Source organism: Castor canadensis, chromosome 8, assembly GCF_047511655.1.
Source record: "Castor canadensis chromosome 8, mCasCan1.hap1v2, whole genome shotgun sequence".
NCBI classification, from domain to species: Eukaryota; Metazoa; Chordata; class Mammalia; order Rodentia; family Castoridae; genus Castor; species Castor canadensis.
In genome coordinates, this window is record NC_133393.1 from 86,828,556 (window position 1) to 86,847,116 (window position 18,561).

At 48.6% G+C, this 18,561-nt stretch overlaps 2 protein-coding genes across 3 annotated transcripts; both read left to right on the forward strand.

Moving 5' to 3' along the window:
• Positions 1 to 3,251: 3,251 nt before the first annotated feature.
• Positions 3,252 to 11,507, forward strand: Gpd1 (glycerol-3-phosphate dehydrogenase 1). Of its 2 annotated transcripts, XM_020177950.2 has the most exons (8): positions 3,252 to 3,409; positions 3,918 to 4,095; positions 4,940 to 5,080; positions 5,758 to 5,896; positions 6,257 to 6,369; positions 6,999 to 7,232; positions 8,214 to 8,320; positions 9,734 to 11,507. In XM_020177950.2, exons 1-8 carry the CDS (start codon positions 3,369 to 3,371, stop codon positions 9,828 to 9,830), a joined length of 1,050 nt encoding a protein of 349 aa, XP_020033539.1. In that variant the 5' UTR covers positions 3,252 to 3,368; the 3' UTR covers positions 9,831 to 11,507. The 2 variants fall into 2 exon arrangements, with proteins under 2 accessions (XP_020033539.1, XP_073939452.1); XM_074083351.1 differs by lacking the exon at positions 3,918 to 4,095 and having other exon boundaries at positions 3,299 to 3,409.
• A 788-nt stretch (positions 11,508 to 12,295) lies between these two features.
• Positions 12,296 to 18,183, forward strand: Cox14 (cytochrome c oxidase assembly factor COX14). Its single transcript, XM_020177949.2, has 2 exons — positions 12,296 to 12,560; positions 17,784 to 18,183. The coding sequence occupies exon 2, from the start codon at positions 17,792 to 17,794 to the stop codon at positions 17,963 to 17,965; it is 174 nt and encodes a 57-aa protein (XP_020033538.1). The 5' UTR covers positions 12,296 to 12,560; positions 17,784 to 17,791; the 3' UTR covers positions 17,966 to 18,183.
• Positions 18,184 to 18,561: the final 378 nt, after the last annotated feature.

Genomic DNA, 18,561 nt, shown 5'->3' on the forward strand with positions numbered 1-18,561 from the left:
CAAATTAAAACCACACTAAGATTCCACCTCACCCCTGTTAGAATAGCCATCATTAGCAACACCACCAACAACAGGTGTTGGCGAGGATGCGGGGAAAAAGGAACCCTCTTACACTGTTGGTGGGAATGTAGACTAGTACAACCACTCTGGAAAAAAATTTGGAGGCTACTTAAAAAGCTGGACATCGATCTACCATTTGATCCAGCAATACCACTCTTGGGGATATACCCAAAAGACTGTTACTCCAGAGGCACCTGCACACCCATGTTTATTACAGCACTATTCACAATAGCCAAGTTATGGAAACAGCCAAGATGCCCCAGCACTGACAAATGGATTAAGAAAATGTGGTATGTCTACACAATTGAATTCTATGCAGCCATGAAGAAGAACGAAATGTTATCATTTGCTGGTAAATGGATGGAATTGGAGAACGTCATTCTGAGTGAGGTTAGCCTGGCTCAAAAAACCAAAAATCGTATGTTCTCCCTCATATGTGGACATTAGATCAAGGGCAAACACAACAATAGGATTGGACTATGAGCACATGATAAAAGCGAGAGCACACAAGGGAGGGGTGAGGATAGGTAAGACACCTAAAAAACTAGCTAGCATTTGTTGCCCTTAACGCAGAGAAACTAAAGCAGATACCTTAAAGCAACTGAGGCCAATAGGAAAAGGGGACCAGGTACTAGAGAAAAGGTTAGATCAAAAAGAATTAACCTAGAAGGTAACACCCACGCACAGGAAATCAATGTGAGTCAATGCCCTGTATAGCTATCCTTATCTCAACCAGCAAAAACCCTTGTTCCTTCCTATTATGGCTTATACTCTCTCTACAACAAAATTAGAAATAAGGGCAAAATAGTTTCTGCTGGGTATTGAGGGGGGGGGAGAGGGAGGAGGTGGAGTGGGTGGTAAGGGAGGGGGTTGGGGCAGGGGGGAGAAATGACCCAAGCCTTGTATGCACATATGAATAATAAAAGAAAAATAAAAAAAAAGAAATTTAAATATATCTCATTTTGCTGAAAAAAAAAAAAAGATGCCTGTTCTTAAGATCAGTGTTGAAGGGCTGTGCTTTCTTAATACATAAATAGAGACCCTGTTAGGAGGTTGGAAGACTGCTTAAGGAGTGATTAACTCCTCTTAGCAAAAAACATGAAATTCTGCTGCAGTTCTGCCTGCACCCAGCTGGTGGCTCACTACTTTCCTCCCCGCCATTTGTCCAATGAGTGTGTAGAACATAGGATGAGTACAACCACATTCCAATGCCATAGTTAAAAATTTACCCTTTCCCTGCATGAATGGGAACAATCCAACATTTCCGTGCATAGTCAAACCTGCCAAAGACGCAACCACTTTTCCCAAACTGGAACTTCATGATGGTGGGTGGGATGCAGTTCAGACAAATAAGGAAAGCCAAAGGTGAGGGGAAAGGGTAATAACTTGGGAGTGGAAAAAATTGACCTCAAGGACACTGAAATGTCATCTGTTTTTACCTGGGCTAATTACATGTGTAGTGAATGGCTGATGAATCATTAATTTCAAGCAAATAATCAGCTTGCTCTTGGGGAAAGCTTTAGTGGTATAAACAACTTCCTGTAACAACACCCTCTTTTCCTATGTTGAACAAATGCTTTGTCTCTACACTACCTTAAAGGATTGGAAAGGCAGAATGAGAGAGGAAAGCAGGCAAAAATGAGATCATTTCATGCATAAATGTCCATTCTTTGGTGTCCCCATCATAACGTGCTAGAGACAATGACACCCATTCTCTTCCATCCCCCATAATCAGTGCTCCCAGCTGGCAGCTTGGCAGTGGCGCCTTCATCTTGGTGCCAGTGTAATAAAGGAGTGGTCTGTGGGAGGCCAGCCTAGATTGGGCCTAACTGTTCTACATAATACAACCAACTATTGATTTCATGTCTCTTCCCCTTATGGGGACTCCCTGGCCATGAGAGAATATGGTGGGCTTTTCTTGGGTGGTCTCTGGAACTTAGAAAACCATCCCTCCAATCTTAACCTCCTACCCACTTATTCTTACCCACTGGTTGCATCCAGACTCCCCTCCAGCCCAGTGCTGATTACTGTTGCTGACCAGTGGCAGTTTGGGGGGTTGGCAACACCCACTCAGTCATGTGCCAAGCCAGGAAGTCAACACATGAGCACATAGTGTTGTGTGCCCTCTAGGCCAAGGTGCAGGCGGCTGAAGGGTGAAGAACCTCTGCTCTACTCTCCAGAGCAGACTGGAGACAGGAGCTCCTCCCTTAGTCAAACAGATGGCTGTGGGCGATGTATAATCTGAACTGTTGGATGTGTTTCTGCGCTCTTCCCCAAAGTCACACGTCTGCTTACTCTCATTTATGGCACTGGGGACCACAAAGCTTCAGTGAACACAGTACCCCTAAGTTGTGGAAATGGCTGTGTCAGGTCCTGCCTCTCTTTCCCTTTCAGGCCTTTATAAATAGCCATTAACTTAAGAGGCCCCTGTGTAGTAGGTAGAAACCCCAGAGAAGGAACTGAAGGGAGCGCCAAACATCTCTAGGACAGTACACGTTGGCCACTGCCTCTTCTGTCCTCCCTTAAGCCAAGAAGAACTGCGGGCCATGTGGCATCAGAGCCCTCTACTTTTGACCTTTCCCACCTTCCTCCTAAAAGACATTCAGGTGATGATTATCTGAGGTGAAGTGGTCCATTAATGAATCCCAAGATGGGTGGGTGAGCAAGATGACCTTGTCCTGGGAAGCTTGAGTCTCATTTTTGGGCTGAGTTGGCCCCACGGCAGGCCCTTACCTCATATGTGGCTTTATCCTTCAACTTTGGCCCATGTCCACTAACCTTCCTCACCCACAGCCCTGCAGTGGAGCCAGTGTGGGGCTGCTAGAGGACAAAACTAGAGCAGCTTTGGAGGACCCGGGAAGGTACATGCTGGGGCAGGGGATGGAGAATTCCTACCTTCAAAAAGAAAACATGACCATATCTGATACTAGGGCTAAATACAGTTTATTTCAGTGCTGGGGATAGAAGGGAGTGGAGACCAGTCACTTGTCCTTATCTGGCTATTTCTTGGCAGACCCCAAAATAAGATGATGGCAAGGGGCAGATGGGAAACTAGGCTGGGATCTAGGGAAGAAGCTTCCCAGTATTGTTAGCTGCAAGCCCAGGAGGAAAAGCTGGCCTGGCCTCTGTCCCATTTCTGTTCCCCACCTGTCTCTACCCTTTTCTCCCCTTTCCCTGGCTCTGCCAGACTCTATCTCCCTGGGCACCAGCCTCCTGGCCACCCCTGGAGGCGGGGCTTAGCAGCACCCACGTGTGTGGGAGTTAAATGCTCAGAGTCAGCACCAGCGCTTGGGCAGAGAAGGAGCACCATGGCTGGCAAGAAAGTCTGCATTGTGGGTTCCGGCAACTGGTAAGCAGCTCTGACAAGATCCACGGTGGAAGGGTGGCTTTCCCCAAGGCTCAATGGGGGGGCTGGGAGGACAGGAGGCAGAGAGTGGATAGGAAGTACCCTCAGAGTCCTGCCAGACCCCTGCTTCTGTCTTCAGTGCTTACACGCACAGGACAGACGGTACCCAGATCTCCCTGGCCAGCCGTTGCCAGCCTGGACAGCTGCACCTGTTTGCAATAGGAGGCGGACAGAGTTCTTGCTCCCTTCCCTGCCTGAAAAGCCACGGAGGTTTGGAGGTGGGATCAGAAGGCTCGCCCTCCTCTAGCAACAAAGTGTGGGGTAGATTTAGTTTCCTCTCTGTTGCCAGGTCATGGGGACACACTTGTCATAGGGACAGAAGTGATGAGAAAGGTGGGAAATAATCTAGCCAGCTGTGTGAGGCCCAGCAGTGGGGGCACTGCCCCAATCCCCCGCCCTTCCCTGCCTCACACCCTAATCCTCCACTTTGCTGTGCTCCCTCTCCCACCAGGGGCTCAGCCATTGCCAAGATTGTAGGTGGCAATGCAGCCCAGCTGGCACGCTTTGACCCACGGGTGACCATGTGGGTATTTGAGGAAGACATCGGGGGCAGAAAGCTGACAGAGATTATCAACACACAGCATGAGAATGTAAAATACCTGCCTGGGCACAAGCTGCCCCACAATGTGGTAAGCCCCAGCTCCCTTCAAGGGAGGGAGGGAGAAAAGCAGAGAGGAAGTACAGCATACTCGCTCTCACATCTCACTTAGAGGTGCCTTCTGCTCAGAGGGGACCAGCTGGTCTTGGGAAGTGTCTCAGAAAGGCTTCTCTGGGCAGTCCCATGAAGCCCCCAAACTGCTCCCTTGGGCATTTTCTAGGATTGAGGAGATCCTGAATGTACCTTCCCTGACAGGTTCCCAGGTGGAGAAAGAGAGGGGCGAGAGGTCCAGGTTGGTCTCCATGGCAAGCAAAGTCTGGTTCTCAAGCTCCCAGACTTGGGGTCTAATAGTGCCTGCCCCATGCTCTAATCCTGTTACTCATTCACTGAGTAATTAGCAGATTTGGAGGCTGCTCCTTGGACTTTTGATCTTTGATCAAATTCATGTGGCTCTCTCCTCACCTGGAAAGGGGGAGCAGGGTAGATAGCAAAAAGGCTGGAGCTCTCCCTTCCTTGTTGGAGCCACTAAGACCCAGTGTGATAAAATCTAATTTGATGTCTTGCTCCTGCCAGGCCCAGGCTGCCTTTGGCCTCCCTTGTTGTCGCACAGCCAAGGGCTAGATGAGTGAGTGTGGAGATGAGGGTTCCAGGAGTCCTCAAGGACCCAGGACAGCTGGAGTGGAGAGGGCATGGTGGCTGGGGACAGGGAACAGGAGGTCTTTGTCTTTCAAGTTCAGTCTCCCAGATTCAAGCCCAAACCACCCTGCTTGCCCCCTCTCCCCATGCCTCACTCTCTGGATCCTAGATCTCCTGAACAGGGCTCCTTGGGGATTAGGAGAGGTCTGCAAGGTCAATGAGCACCTGTCACCCCACAGGTGGCTATCCCAGATGTGGTCCAGGCTGCAGCGGATGCTGACATCCTGATTTTTGTGGTGCCCCATCAGTTCATTGGCAAGATCTGTGACCAGCTCAAGGGCCACCTAAAGGCTAACACCATCGGCATATCTCTAATTAAGGTGCCCGGGACACCGTCATGTGGATTGGGGGGTGGGGTGGTTCAGCTAACTTTTATGGGGCTCAGGGTGGGTAAAGCAAACAGAACAGAAAATGGCAGAAATTGGTCAAATGTTCCAGAAAGAAGAGAGGAATTGGTTTCGGAGAGGATCAAGAAAGTAGTCAGGAGCTGGGGTTGTAGGTCAGGGGTATAGGCTTGCCGAATTTACGTAAGATCCTGAATTTGATTCCTAGCACCACATTTAAAAAAAAAAAAGTCAGATAATGTTGGTGGGGATGGCTGGGGGTGGGGGGAGTAATGAGAGGCAGATGCCTCAGGGGAGTTCAAGAAGTGTAAAAGGGATATTGAGGGACAGTTGAAGTGGGCTGGCTTGGGAGTAGGAACAGGTAGCTGGTTTGGAGAAGTGCCCAGCTAGAAGTTGGCTGAGATGCTGGGAGGGCGATATGCTGCTTTGGAGAGGTAGGTTGGTTGCAAGTACATGGAAGGAGAGTTTGCCAATGGAATGGTTTGTCACTACTGTCTACCCGCCTTGCGGCAAGCTTAGGCTGGGTTGGAGTGGAGCAGGGCATCTGAGGTGGGACACTAATAAACAGTGGATTGGAAGGGGCAGAATTTCTGGGTGGGAAGCCCTCAGTTGGGCTTAAAGGGCAGCTGGCCTGAGCTCCATCCTGTGCCCAGGGGGTAGACGAGGGCCCCAATGGGCTGAAGCTCATCTCTGAAGTGATTGGGGAACGCCTTGGCATCCCCATGAGCGTGCTGATGGGGGCCAACATTGCCAACGAGGTGGCTGATGAGAAGTTCTGTGAGACCACCATTGGTGAGAGCTCCCTGCATACACCATGCAGCTCTAGTTGCTTCCCTTCCCCAAACTCTCCTCCCCTCAGCCCCACTTAGCCATCTCCTGCCACAAGGTAGAGAAAGAAGTATCAGAAGTGAGGGAGGGTTGGGACGCCCCCAGGGACCTGCAGGTCCTGCTTAGGGCAAGTGTGGGAAGAACAGTTGAGCGTGCCCCCCCTTGCTGGGTGTAGGGCATTGCACCTGTAGTCCCAACTATTTCTGGGACTGAGATAGGATCGCTTTAGCCCAGGAATTCCAGGCCAGCCTGCGCAACATGGTGAGAACTATCTCAAAAAAAAAAAAAGTCTGCCATCAAAACCTTGCCTTCTCCCCACCTTAGGCTGCAAGGACCTGGCCCAGGGACAGCTTCTGAAAGAACTGATGCAGACACTCAATTTCCGTATCACAGTGGTGCAAGAGGTGGACACAGTGGAGATCTGCGGGGCCTTAAAGGTGAGAGAGGCACAGAGGCGGCTATAGTAGGGTGAAGGTCCCAAAGGAAGGCCTGGCTTAGCAATACAAGGTCACTGGGTCTCACTCTTGGATAGCTGTTCCCCTTCCTCAAGTGCTATACACATGGGAAGATTAGCAGAAGCAAGGACAGGGTCACTCAAGTCTGTCCATTCTTTACCATCAGGCAGGGGGCCTTTCCCCCTCCAGGCAGGTAGAGCCTGTTGTGGCACTTCCCTAGCCCTGGCTCCAGAGGGTGGTCCAGGAAAAAAAGGAGGTGTCCAGGCTAATGGAAGACAAGACATTCAGGCTATCCAGAAAGGTTGATAGCTAGACAACTGTGAACATGATGACTACAGAACAGAATTGGAATGGACGTGGATGGGAAGGCCAGCTGGAAAGAAAAGTGGTTCTCAGAAAGTGTCCTCAAGAATGGAGTATGGAGTGGAGCTTAAGGAAGGGGGTGCAGTGAATGGGAAAACCAGAAGGTGGAAATAGTTTAGGAGTTCATACACTATACTGCACTTAGTGGGTGTATTATGGCTATCTGAAGAACATGAAGTAGGTGATGTGGTCCCCAAGAGGGGTCACCACAGGGGAACTTTCTCACCCATGCCTTCTGCTCTCCAAAGAATATAGTGGCCGTGGGGGCTGGCTTCTGTGATGGGCTGGGCTTTGGCGACAACACCAAGGCAGCAGTGATCCGGCTGGGCCTCATGGAGATGATCGCCTTTGCCAAGCTCTTCTGCAGTGGCCCTGTGTCCTCTGCCACCTTCTTGGAGAGCTGTGGTGTTGCTGACCTGATTACTACCTGCTATGGAGGGCGGAACCGCAAGGTGGCTGAGGCCTTTGCTCGCACTGGAAAGGTGAGCCCTGCATGGAGAACAGAGCCTGAGCCCACAGGTATCCAGGTGAAGGTGCTTAGTAAGAGGTGGCTCTTCCCTTCCCTTTCTGCAAATGTAAACACTTATTGGGCAGAGGAGAGGGGCTTGGTCTTTCTTGGCAGCTGCCTTCCTCACTGCAGCCAGCATGTTGCTGAGCTCTTCCTGCTTCCTCTTGGTGGGGATATGTCCCCAGCCTTTTCTTGATGAACTTGAGAGCCTATTTGTCCTTGAAGACTGTCAGCAGCCCCATGGTGAGGTGTTCTTACAAAGTGGCACGCCTCCCACATCATATCCTGTACAAACTTGGTACACTGAGGTGCCTGCAGCGGTGACTGTGCCTTGGCTTGCTCAGGCTCTTGGTCACCATGGGGTGGTATAGAGCCATGGCTGTTGCAGGAAGTTGAAGTACTGGGACTTCAACTCAGGGCCTACACCTTGAATCACTCCACCAGCCCTTTTTTGTGAAGGGTTTTTTCGAGGTAGGGTCTCATGGAACTGTTTACCCAGGCTGGCTTCGAACCACGATCCTCCTGATCTCTCTTCCTGAGTAGGTAGGATTACAGGCATGAGCCACCTGTGCCCAGCAGGAGGTGGCTCTTGAGCACACATGTGAAGATTGTTGTGAGCCAGGTGTGGTGACACATGCCTGTAAATGCCAGCACTAGAGAGGCTGAAGCAGGATAGCAAGTTTGAGGGCAGCCTGAGCTACATAGCCAGACCTTGTCTCAAAAACAAAACAAACAAAAGCTGTGTGAGCAGGGACTAGGGATGCCGCTCACTGGTAGAGCACTTGCCAATCATGCACAAGGCCTTGGGGTCCGTCATGGGTTGGGGGGACTGTTGTGAGCAATCTTACCCCTTCTTTCTCCCCAAAGCCCCATTTCCCATCTGAGCCCCCAGATTTCCAGCTCATGGAACAACCCTGTCTCCCTCTTCCACCCTCACGTTCTGTTTCCTTCACAGTCCATTGAGCAGCTAGAAAAAGAGATGCTGAATGGGCAGAAGCTGCAGGGGCCCCAAACAGCCCGGGAGCTGCACAGCATCCTCCAGCACAAGGGCCTGGTGGACAAGTGAGTGTATGCCACAACCCCAGACCTGGGAGTCACAGACCAATTTCCTGAACCCCTTTCACCATCTTCTTGAGCCCTGTACAACCTGAAAAGTGGGCTCATGTTTAGAGCATGGATAGTCTGAAGTGCCCCCTGTCCTCAGCCAATTCATGGTCTTGAGCTCATTTGGTCTTTACATTACTTGGACCCTTCCCTGTGCCCCTCCCCCCTGCATAGCCTTAGCTTTATGTCTTTTCCTCCCTGCTCCCTGCTCTGTGGACTGGAGCTCTGGGGCAGGAATAAGCTCATCTGACTATCCTGCTGCCTTTGTTCATCTTCCCAAGACCAACCCTTCTGTCCCCAAACCCTGTCCTGAGTGCTGAGAAGGATGGGTGGTGCTTAAGATGTTCCTTTCCAGGGAGCATAGATAATGGGGTAACTGGGCTGAGCAGAGCAGAGCTCTGTTGGCCTGGGAAAGAATCCTAGAAGAGAGTATGAAACAGGTTCAGAAGAGCAGCTCATGACTGCAGTAAAGGGAGCAGCCTGACGAGGATGGCAAGAAGGAAACACATTTTTTGACTCCTTCATATAATGCATGGTCACATATACAATCATATCTTCTTTACTTTGTCGTACTGGACCCATTTTTATTGAGGCTCAGCATTTTTTTTTTTTTATCGAACTGAGCACACTTTTTTTTTTTTCATTTTTCTTTTATTATTCATATGTGCATACAAGGCTTGGTTCATTTCTCCCCCCTGCCCCAACCCCCTCCCTTACCACCCACTCCGCCCCCTCCCGCTCCCCCCCCTCAATACCCAGCAGAAACTATTTTGCCCTTATCTCTAATTTTGTTGTAGAGAGAGTATAAGCAATAATAGGAAGGAACAAGGGGTTTTGCTGGTTGAGATAAGGATAGCTATACAGGGCATTGACTCACATTGATTTCCTGTGCGTGGGTGTTACCTTCTAGGTTAATTCTTTTTGATCTAACCTTTTCTCTAGTACCTGTTCCCCTTTTCCTATTGGCCTCAGTTGCTTTAGCATTTTTTTTATTATTATTATTTTTTAAAAAGCCCAGGCTGACCTCAAACTTGTGATCCTCCTGCCTCATCCTCTTTGCCTCATTGTTTACCGGTGTGTGCCACCACGACCCACCGGCAAAGGCTCAGCATTTAAATGGGTTGTTCAATTGGAAAACAACAACAGCAACAACACACCCTTAAAGACAAAGACTCATGTAGGCAAGTCAGTGTGACAGGAAGCAGGGCAGTTAGCAACCTGACCCTAAAACCCAGGGCTACAGAATTCAGATTCCTAGCAGGTGGAAATTGAGCTCTAAAGTGGGAGGGTAGGGGGTAGAAGGAATGAGGAGTGGGTAGTAGAGAGTGGGCTGAGGGTGGGAAGCTAAGCTGAGCCTCCTTCTCATTCTAGGTTCCCGCTGTTCACAGCTGTGTACAAGATATGCTATGAGGGCCAGCCAGTGGGTGAATTCATCTGCTGCCTGCAGAATCATCCAGAACACATGTGAGTGGGGCCAAGGGCCCAGGAAGGCAGTTCCTTTACTCTAGTAGAGACAAGCAGAGCTTGGGACCTGGTCACCATGACATCTTCAGGACTCCCCACTGAGCAATCTGTTCATTGAAGGACACTGGAGGACAGAAGGCTGGGGGGCTCAGCTACAAACCTGGGGTACTGAACTACAGGAAGCTGGCAGCCTCTTGCAGAAATGAGACTGCCTTGTCTCTCTCCAGATGTGGAGATTTCTCACAGTCCTATGGAAGGCATAGACTCAAGTCCCAGTGCTACCTGCTCTAGGGGTGGGGTGGGTGGAGGGATAAAAGGGCACTAGAGCAAAGGCTGCCCGTTGCTGCTTCACACAGACCAGGAACCTGTCCCCAAGCCTGACTAAGTGGCTAAAGAAGTACCTTAGCCACAGGAAGGATAAGGCAAGGGCTGCCAGGGAAGGGTCTGGGTGTTTCAGCTGACATTGGCCCCAGAGACCCCTTGGCTGATCTATGCCAGGTGGCTCACAGCCTCAGTGATCTCAGTGTCTTGTTAGGAAAATACAAAGATCTCAAACAACTCCCTTCTAGCTTCTCCTAGCAACATTTGGGTCCTCAGAAATCTCTGGTCATCCCCTTTCCCCTCCTCTCCAGGCTGACCTGGCGCAAGAGTTGCTCCATGTTGGCATCACTGACCCTACGGCTTGCCATTCTCCCTAGGGACTTCCTGGTTCCCAGATCTCTGCCAGCTCCTCCCCACCCTGTGTGACCTTTCCTTTTCCTGCCCCGCCAGCACCCTTTTTGGGGAGCAGGAACTTAATCTGCTGACAGAGCTCCACCTTTTCATAGCAGGCTCAGATCCCTGGGCTCCCTATGACCTTTGTATTTGCCCTAGTCAGTAGCTCTAGCTGTGGGGGGAGGTGTCAGCTGGGTCTCTTCTGCTGTTTATCACCTCAGAGGATGGCCCTGACTCTACCCCTTCCCTCTCTCCAACTCTGCACCTCTTTCTCTGCTGCCCTCGAGCAGCCAGGAGAGCTAACCAGCAGCTGGTATCTGCAGACCTGGGGCCAGAGTGGCCTAAAGGCTGAGCAGGTTCCCACACTGGTGGGTCTTGACATTGCCAGATCAGCTCTCTTTCCTTGAATGAGGGCCTCTCATGAGGGACTAACTACATCAACACTTTAGGAACTGAGAAATTCAAGGAGGAGGAAGAAAATAAAGACAGCCCTGCCCCCTGGGGTAAGGAGAGGAAGGGAGTAGGAAGGGAGAGAAGTGTGCTTTGCATAGGCTTTGCTTCAGAACTGGGTAGTGGCAGGGGAATGTCACAAGTCAGCAGCCTGGGACCCTAGCTATAAATAGTCCCTGACGGCTGAGAGGCCCCTGCATCCAGCAGGGATCTCCATTTCTTGTGTGGCAGCACCTGGCACACTGGCTCTGGCCAATGTTGTGTTAACCCTTCCTTACTCCCCAGCAAGCCAGGGTGCTGGGTTGCTCTTGGCTCCTAGCCCTTAAGAGTTTAGTCTCACTAGTGAAGGGCAGCACTGAGGTTCAGAGAGGAGGGGCACAGTCACCTAGGAGGTTGGAGGGGAAACAGAGACAGCTTCCGACACCTTTACCTACTTCTGTTCGGTCCACAGACAACTGAATCTAAGGCCTTCTTGTCGGGCCACTTGTCCACCCAATAAAGCGTGTTTTTTCCAAAACTGGACGATTTGGTGGAGTTCTATGCATGTAGGCGTGTGCGTGCTGTCATATATCACTGTGTGTATGTTTTTGCTTTTTTTTTTTTTTTTTTTTTGCGGTACTGGGGCTTGAATTTAGGTCCTTCACTTTGAGTCACTCCACCAGCCCTATTTTTGTTAAGGGTTTTTTGAGATAGGGTGTCGCGGAACTGTTTGCCCAGGCTGGCTTCGAACCTCGATCCTCCTGATCTCTGCCTCCTGTGAACAGTTAGGACTACAGGCGTGAGTCACTGGCGCCCGACCCGGCGCCTCTTTAGAAGCTTTATCATGGCGCCTGCAAACGGGGAGTCAAGCATGAGTCAGAAAAGCTAAGGGTTACTCTTCGTGCGCACTCCATGAAGGGTTACCCTTCATGGCCTCGCAGTGCCCGTCCTGTCCCTACCTGAGCTCAGCCCACAGCCACACCACTCAGGAACCTGGCTACTCCGGGCTGTAGCGAGCGCGCGCTCCGCCTCCCGAAGGTTGATTCAGAGAGAACCTACCTAGCTACCGGAAACGTCACCGCGCCCATAGGCTGCTGATTGGCTGATTCTGACTGAGCCTCCTATAAGTTCCGATTTCCAAGTTTGGGTCACCAAAGACGCGCAGTTCATGGGGCAGAACCACAACCCCCAGAATTCAACGGGCCTCTCGGCGAGAAAGTCTCGTCTGAAGATGCGTAACACTGATGACTTACCCGGAAGCCGGAAGTTCAAAGCCGGCCACCAGCCGGAGCAGCAGCCCGCGCAAATTCCCGCCTTAGTGGGCGGGGTTAGGCGGGGTTTTGCGGAGACAGGCGTGGGTTTGCTCGCTGGCGTTGGGAGCAAATGCTAGAGGTCACTCCGACTAGGTAGGCGGAACGAAGGGCAGCTTTCGGCACCAATAGCTGAGGCGTTCGGGGTTGTTCCTGGACTGCTACCTGCACGTGTTGGTGCAGGGTGTGGCTTTCGGCCACGCTAGGGGGTTGTGCAGGTGGTGGCAACAAGACACGGCCTCCGGAAGCCTCGGTTAGAACGAAGGAGCTGCAGCATCCAGGTACGCCTTGGCTGTGGCCCAGCAGGGGCCGCGGGGCCGCGGAGTGCGCGCCCACCCGGGTGGGCCCTGGCTCCCTGCATCTGCCCACCTTCTGGCTGCGGTGTCCTTGAGATCGTGCGTGTCCGCTGCGCAGCTTCCTGCCCAACCCCCTTGCAGCTTTGCTCTATCGCAGCGCTGTCTTGTCAACTCTAGACTCCTGCCTGCAACTCCAAATGCCAGTCAAATGCCCTTCTTCCTTACAGTCCTAGTGTAAATCCTTCCCACCTTTCCGAAACGACAGCTCTATACCCGTACACTTTTGTACCAGGCCTTCTCGAGCCCCACCCTGTCTCTGAACTTCCACTGAGCCTCTTCTCAGTGGTCTCGTTATGTAGCCCAGGCTGGCCTTGAACTTTCATTCCTCTTGCCTCTGCTTCCTGAGTGCTGGGATTACAGCCATATGCCACCATGCTTTATTTTATTTTTTGCAGTGTTGGGGATCAACCCCTTGCACTTGCTAGGCATGTACTCTTATCACTGAGCTATGTGGCTGAGCTACGTGGCCAGCCCTATTTCATTTTTCATTGACACATCATTGTGCATATTTGTGGGTTACAACATGATGTTTTGATACACATGTGTAATGATCAAATAAAGGGTAACTGGTTTATCTATCCCTTAAACATTTATCCTTTTTTTTTTTTTCCTCATACTGCTGGGGATTGAACACAGGGCCTCAAGCATGCTAAACACATGCCCTACCACTGAGCTACACCCCCAGCCCTATCATTTCTTTATGGTAGGGGGGAGGAACAGGGAGAGAAGGAAGGAGAGAGAGAGGGAGAAGGAGAGAGAGAGAGAAAGAGAAAAAGAGAAAGAGAGAAAGAGAAATGGATGTCCCTCAGATGAGAAAGTTGTGCTAAACTCAGAAATTTCATTGCCAAGGTTAATCCTTCTACCTGGCCTTCTAATTTCATTTTCTCCTAGGCCATCTTGGGTTGGTTCTGTTGGTTCTACCTCACTTCTTTAATTCTCAATTTAGTCACCACCTTCTTCCTCTTTAAAACACATTCACATCTGCCTTCTTAATTAGTAAAACAAAACTGGAATCTTCAGTGAGTGTGATGGCACATACAGGACAGGGCTGTCCCAGAGCAAGAATGAAAGTCCGTATCTGAAAAATAACTAAAGCAAAAAAGAGCTGGGGCCATAGCTCAAGTGGTAGAGCCAGGCACAAGGCCTTGAGTTCAAAATCAAAAAAGGAAGGAAGGAAGAAAAGGAGGGAGGGAGAGAGGGAAAGGAAAAGAGAAAGAGAAAAGAAAAGAAATAAGAGACCTGACATGATGGTGCACCATGCATTTAGGAGGCTGAGGCAGGAGGATCTTGAGTTCAAGGCCAGCCTGGACTATACAGCAAGACCCTGTCTATGAATGAGTAAACTAATGAATAGAAGAAAGACAAAAGAAAGTAAATAGGAACAGCCTAAGATGGATTAGAGCAGAGAAGGAAGTGAGGTTCTAAATACAGGGTCAAATCTGGTAGTAGATCTTGTGTCACTCTTCTAAACAAGCTGGACCATCCTGTTCCTTTGTTGGCTGGTGATGCTTCCAGCTTTTCCCTCTAGCCCTCAAAGAGGGCATCCTATAACTGATTAGCTTCTGGCCAGGGGATGGAGGATGGCAGAAGAAAGATGAAGTGAAGGAGAGGTTGATGAAGGTTGTCTCTGAGGTGCTTATTTGCTACCTTAGCGTGCTTGCTCTGTGCTTGTGTTTTCCTCAACATCTCAGGCGCAGCTTGAGCTTATTACAAACTTCACATAACCAGAACACAGCCCTTTCTCTTCTCGAACCTGTGCCACTTTTCCACAGCGATTTTTTTTTTTCATTTTTGTTAGGATACAGTCACTGTACAAGGGGGATTCATTGTGACAATCCTGAATACCCTTACATTGTACATTGGTTAGATTGCTCCTCCCAGCCCTGCCCTCCCAACCCCCTCCCACCCCACTACAAATTTTTATTTTTTGGCAATACTGGGGCTTGAACTCAGGGTCTCACACTTGCTAGGCAGGCACCCTTATCACTTGAGCCACTCCACCAGCCCTATTTTGTATAGGTTTTTCAAGACAGGGTCTCATGAACTATTTGCCTTGGGCTAGCTTCGAACTGTTATCTTCCTGATCTCTGCCTCCTGAGTAACTAGGATTACAGGTGTGAGCCACTAGTACCTGACCTGCCCCACTCAAAGCAATTGCAAGAGGTTATGTTGTTCTACTTTGTGTATGTATCTGAAGCCCATCAACCATATTCCCTCACTTTCATCTCCTCCATTCACTCTCCCTTCTCCCACAAGTACCCCCCACACATTGTACATATTTTATAGTCATTGTTAGTAATTTATAGTAATTCCAAGTTCAGTGTTCAAAAGGGTTTCTCAATGTATCCTTCTGTGAGTATCCTGTACTTTGGTCAGTTCAACCCCTTCCATTACTCTCCATTACCCCTTTCCTCCCATCCCCATTATGCAACAGCTTTCGGTACATACGGTTATATCCTTTACTGCACAAATGTAATGTATTTTGATATTGTTGACTATCATTCTCTTTTCCTTTCCTTCCTCCCCCAAGCCCTATAGAGTAGTTCCACTATTACAAACAAGTTCATATGTGATCCTGTTTGTTTTTGTGTATATGTTTATTTTTTGGTTCTACTTCCAAATGCAAGAGAAAACATGCAGCCTTTGTCTTTCTGTACCTGGCTTACTCTGCTTAACATGATGTCCTCCATTTGCATCCATTTACCTTGAAATCACATGGTTTCATTCTTCCTTATGGCTGAATAAAACTCCACAGTGTGTGTGTGTGTGTGTGTGTGTGTGTATGTATGTATCATTTTCTTAATTCATCATCAGTTGTAGGGCACCTGGGTTCTTTCAGTAGCTTGACTATTGTGAACAGTGCTGTGATAAACATTGGTGTGCAAGTATCTCTATTGTATCCTGACTTACATTCCTTTGGATATTTGTTCAGGAGTGGTGTCACTGGATCAGATGGCAGTTCTATTTTTAGCTTTTTGTGGAATCTCCATACTGCTTTCCATAATGGTTGTACTAATTTACATTCCCACCAACAGTGTATAAGGGTCCTGTTTCACGTCATCCTCGCCAAAAACATTTGTTATTGTTTTTGTGCTTGATGATAGCCATTCTAACTGGTATGAGATGAAATCTTAGTATAATTTTGATTTGCGTTTCTTTATAGCCAGGGAAGTCAAACACTTTTTCATGTACTTGTTGGCTGTTTGTACCTCTTCCTTTGAAAATTCCCTATTCAATTCATGTGCCCATTTCTTCATTGGGGTGTTGGTTCTGGAGGGTTGAGTTTTTGAGCTCCCTACAGATTCTGAATTAATTAGTCCCTTTATCAGATAAATAGCTGGCAAAGATTTTCTCCTATTCTGTGGGCTCTTAAATCCATTGACTGTTTCTTTTGCTGTGCAGAGACTTTTTAATTTGATGTCCTTAGCACATTCAAAGAAACTGCCTCAGCTCATCTTGGGGTCTACCTTAAGGCCTGCCTCAAAAGGCAGGGTTCAGCTTCTAGGACCTCAGGGCTTACTCTGAGAAGCACTCATGTATCTCTTACCCCAGCCCACTAATTTTGAGCTTATCTTCCTCCAGATTTTTGACCTTTGTTTCTTTCTTTTTGTGACAAGTGTCTAGCTATGTTGCTAAGACAGGTTCCTTAAATTCCTGGGATCAAGTGATCCTCCTGCCTTAGCCTCCTAGCAGCTGGGTCTACAGGGATGCACCACTGTACCCAGCCCAAATTCTGTGCTCTCAAGAAATCAGTCCTTATTAATTTCAGTTCCTTCAATAGAGAGGAATTTAATACATTCATAGTCCCAAATTGAGGAACATCTTGTTCTGGATGAGAGAGTCCCATATGAAACTTTCTCTATTTTCCTAGCTCAGAATAACTGGAGAACTGTTAAATTAGATAATTAGGCATGGTGGCGCATGCCTGTAATCTTAGCACTTTGGAGGCTAAGGCAAGAGGATTGTGAGTTGCTGGGCTGCACAGCAAAGTATAGGCCAGCCTGAGCTATGTAGCAAGACCCTGTCTTAAAAAAATCAAACAACAAAAAAGGAATTTATCTCATGTAAATATGAGTTAACACTTAATGGGCACTCAGAACACAGGAAGTTTCTTTGTTTTTTAGGGTTTTTTTCCCCATACTGGGATTTGAACTTGGCTTTTCACTTGCTAGAAGGCAGCTCTACCACTTAAGCCATGCCTTCAGCCCAGGAAGTTTCTTTTAAACCCTTGAAATGGTTTCTTAGTGTTCAGTTTGGAACTTAGAATTAATGCTGTAATAGAAGGTTAAGTGTAATTGAAATAAAAGTACCATTGGCACTATTTCAGGCTATGGTTTAAATATGCTTCAAGAGTAATTTGGGAGCCAAGTGTGGTTGTGCATACCTGTAATCCCAGCATTCAGGAGGGTGAGGCAGAAAGATTGAGAGTTTGAGGATAGCTTGGGTTGAAACCCTGCCTCAAAAAAGGGGGTTGGGGAAGGAAGGGGGAAATTGGAAGTAGAATGGAGGGGTGAACTTGTACAAAGTATACTGTGTGTATGTACTGTATGTATGAAATCCCCTCATGTTATTAATATATGCTAATTTAAAAATAAAGTAAAAAAATTTAAAGAGGAATTTAACTACTGAATAAGACTTTTTATGGAAAAGCGATTGGATAGTGCCTAAAGATTCTCATTTGATCCTCCTAGCAGAATAATTCATTGCAAATGTTTAATCTCTGGCTACCCACAAACCAGAAAAACTGATACATACTTCAAATGATGTACTAGTTAAGAACAATTCTGGGGGCTGGCAGAATGGCTCAAGTGGTAGAGTACCTGCCTAGCAAGCATGAGGCCCTGAGTTCAAACCCCAGTATTGCTAAAACACACACACACACATACACACACACAGAGCCAAGTGTTAGCTGTGATAGCATTCAGATGCCTCTGGTTCCAGCCTCTTGCTGTCTTACAGGCAGACTTTATTTGCCCTTTGGAATTGTAGAGCTCCCAAGTGAAGCCTTCTAGTATCCTTATAAGACTGCCTACCAGTGCAGTTCACTGTCACAGCAGGATGCAAAAGTTAGGCAGTGGCCCTAAACAGGACAACGGGCTGGGGAGTTGAGGCCTTATGCTGAGGTTTAAATCCAGTCTGTCTTTGTAGGGGACGACATGCCAACTGCCAAGCAGCTAGCTGACATTGGCTACAAGACCTTCTCTACCTCCATGATGCTCCTCACTGTGTATGGGGGCTACCTCTGCAGCGTCCGAGCCTACCGCTATTTCCAGCTGCGAAGTTCCCAGCGCCAGGCCGCTGAAGAACAGAAGACCTCAGGAGTCCTGTAGAACTCTGGGCGTTTCCTCTTGAGCAGGGAGGCCTGTGACATGCTGTGAAAAGACCACCTGTAATCATTTCCAAGTCAAGAAGGCGTAGGGCCTTGATGGTTTTCAAACCGTGCTGGGACAAAGCACCCATGGTTCCTTTGGTTACTTCCAGTTTGACAATTTGTGGAGATATGGAATAAATAGGAATGTGAGGATGAGGTATATCTACTGACATTAAATATTTCTGTGTCTTGGTGTTTTTGTTTACCCAAATAATGTATGGGCCACAGAAGTGAAGCCTTGACTGCCAGTTTTCTAGTCATATCATATCTTATCTTGAGCTTTTCCCACCAGTGAATTGGGGGATATGTTTTTTCCTGCTTTGGTGGTACTGGGATTTGAACTCAGGACTTTGTGCTTGCTAAGCAGGTGCTTCACACTTGGGAGCCATGCCCCCAGCCCTTTTTGCTTTGGTTATTTTTGAGATACAGTTTAGTGTTTATGCCTGGGCTGGTCTGTACTTTGGTCCTATCCTCCTATTTACACTTCCTGTGCATACCTCCACACCTGGCTTTTTCAGTCTTTTTTTGGGGGGTGGTACTGGGGTTTGATCTCAG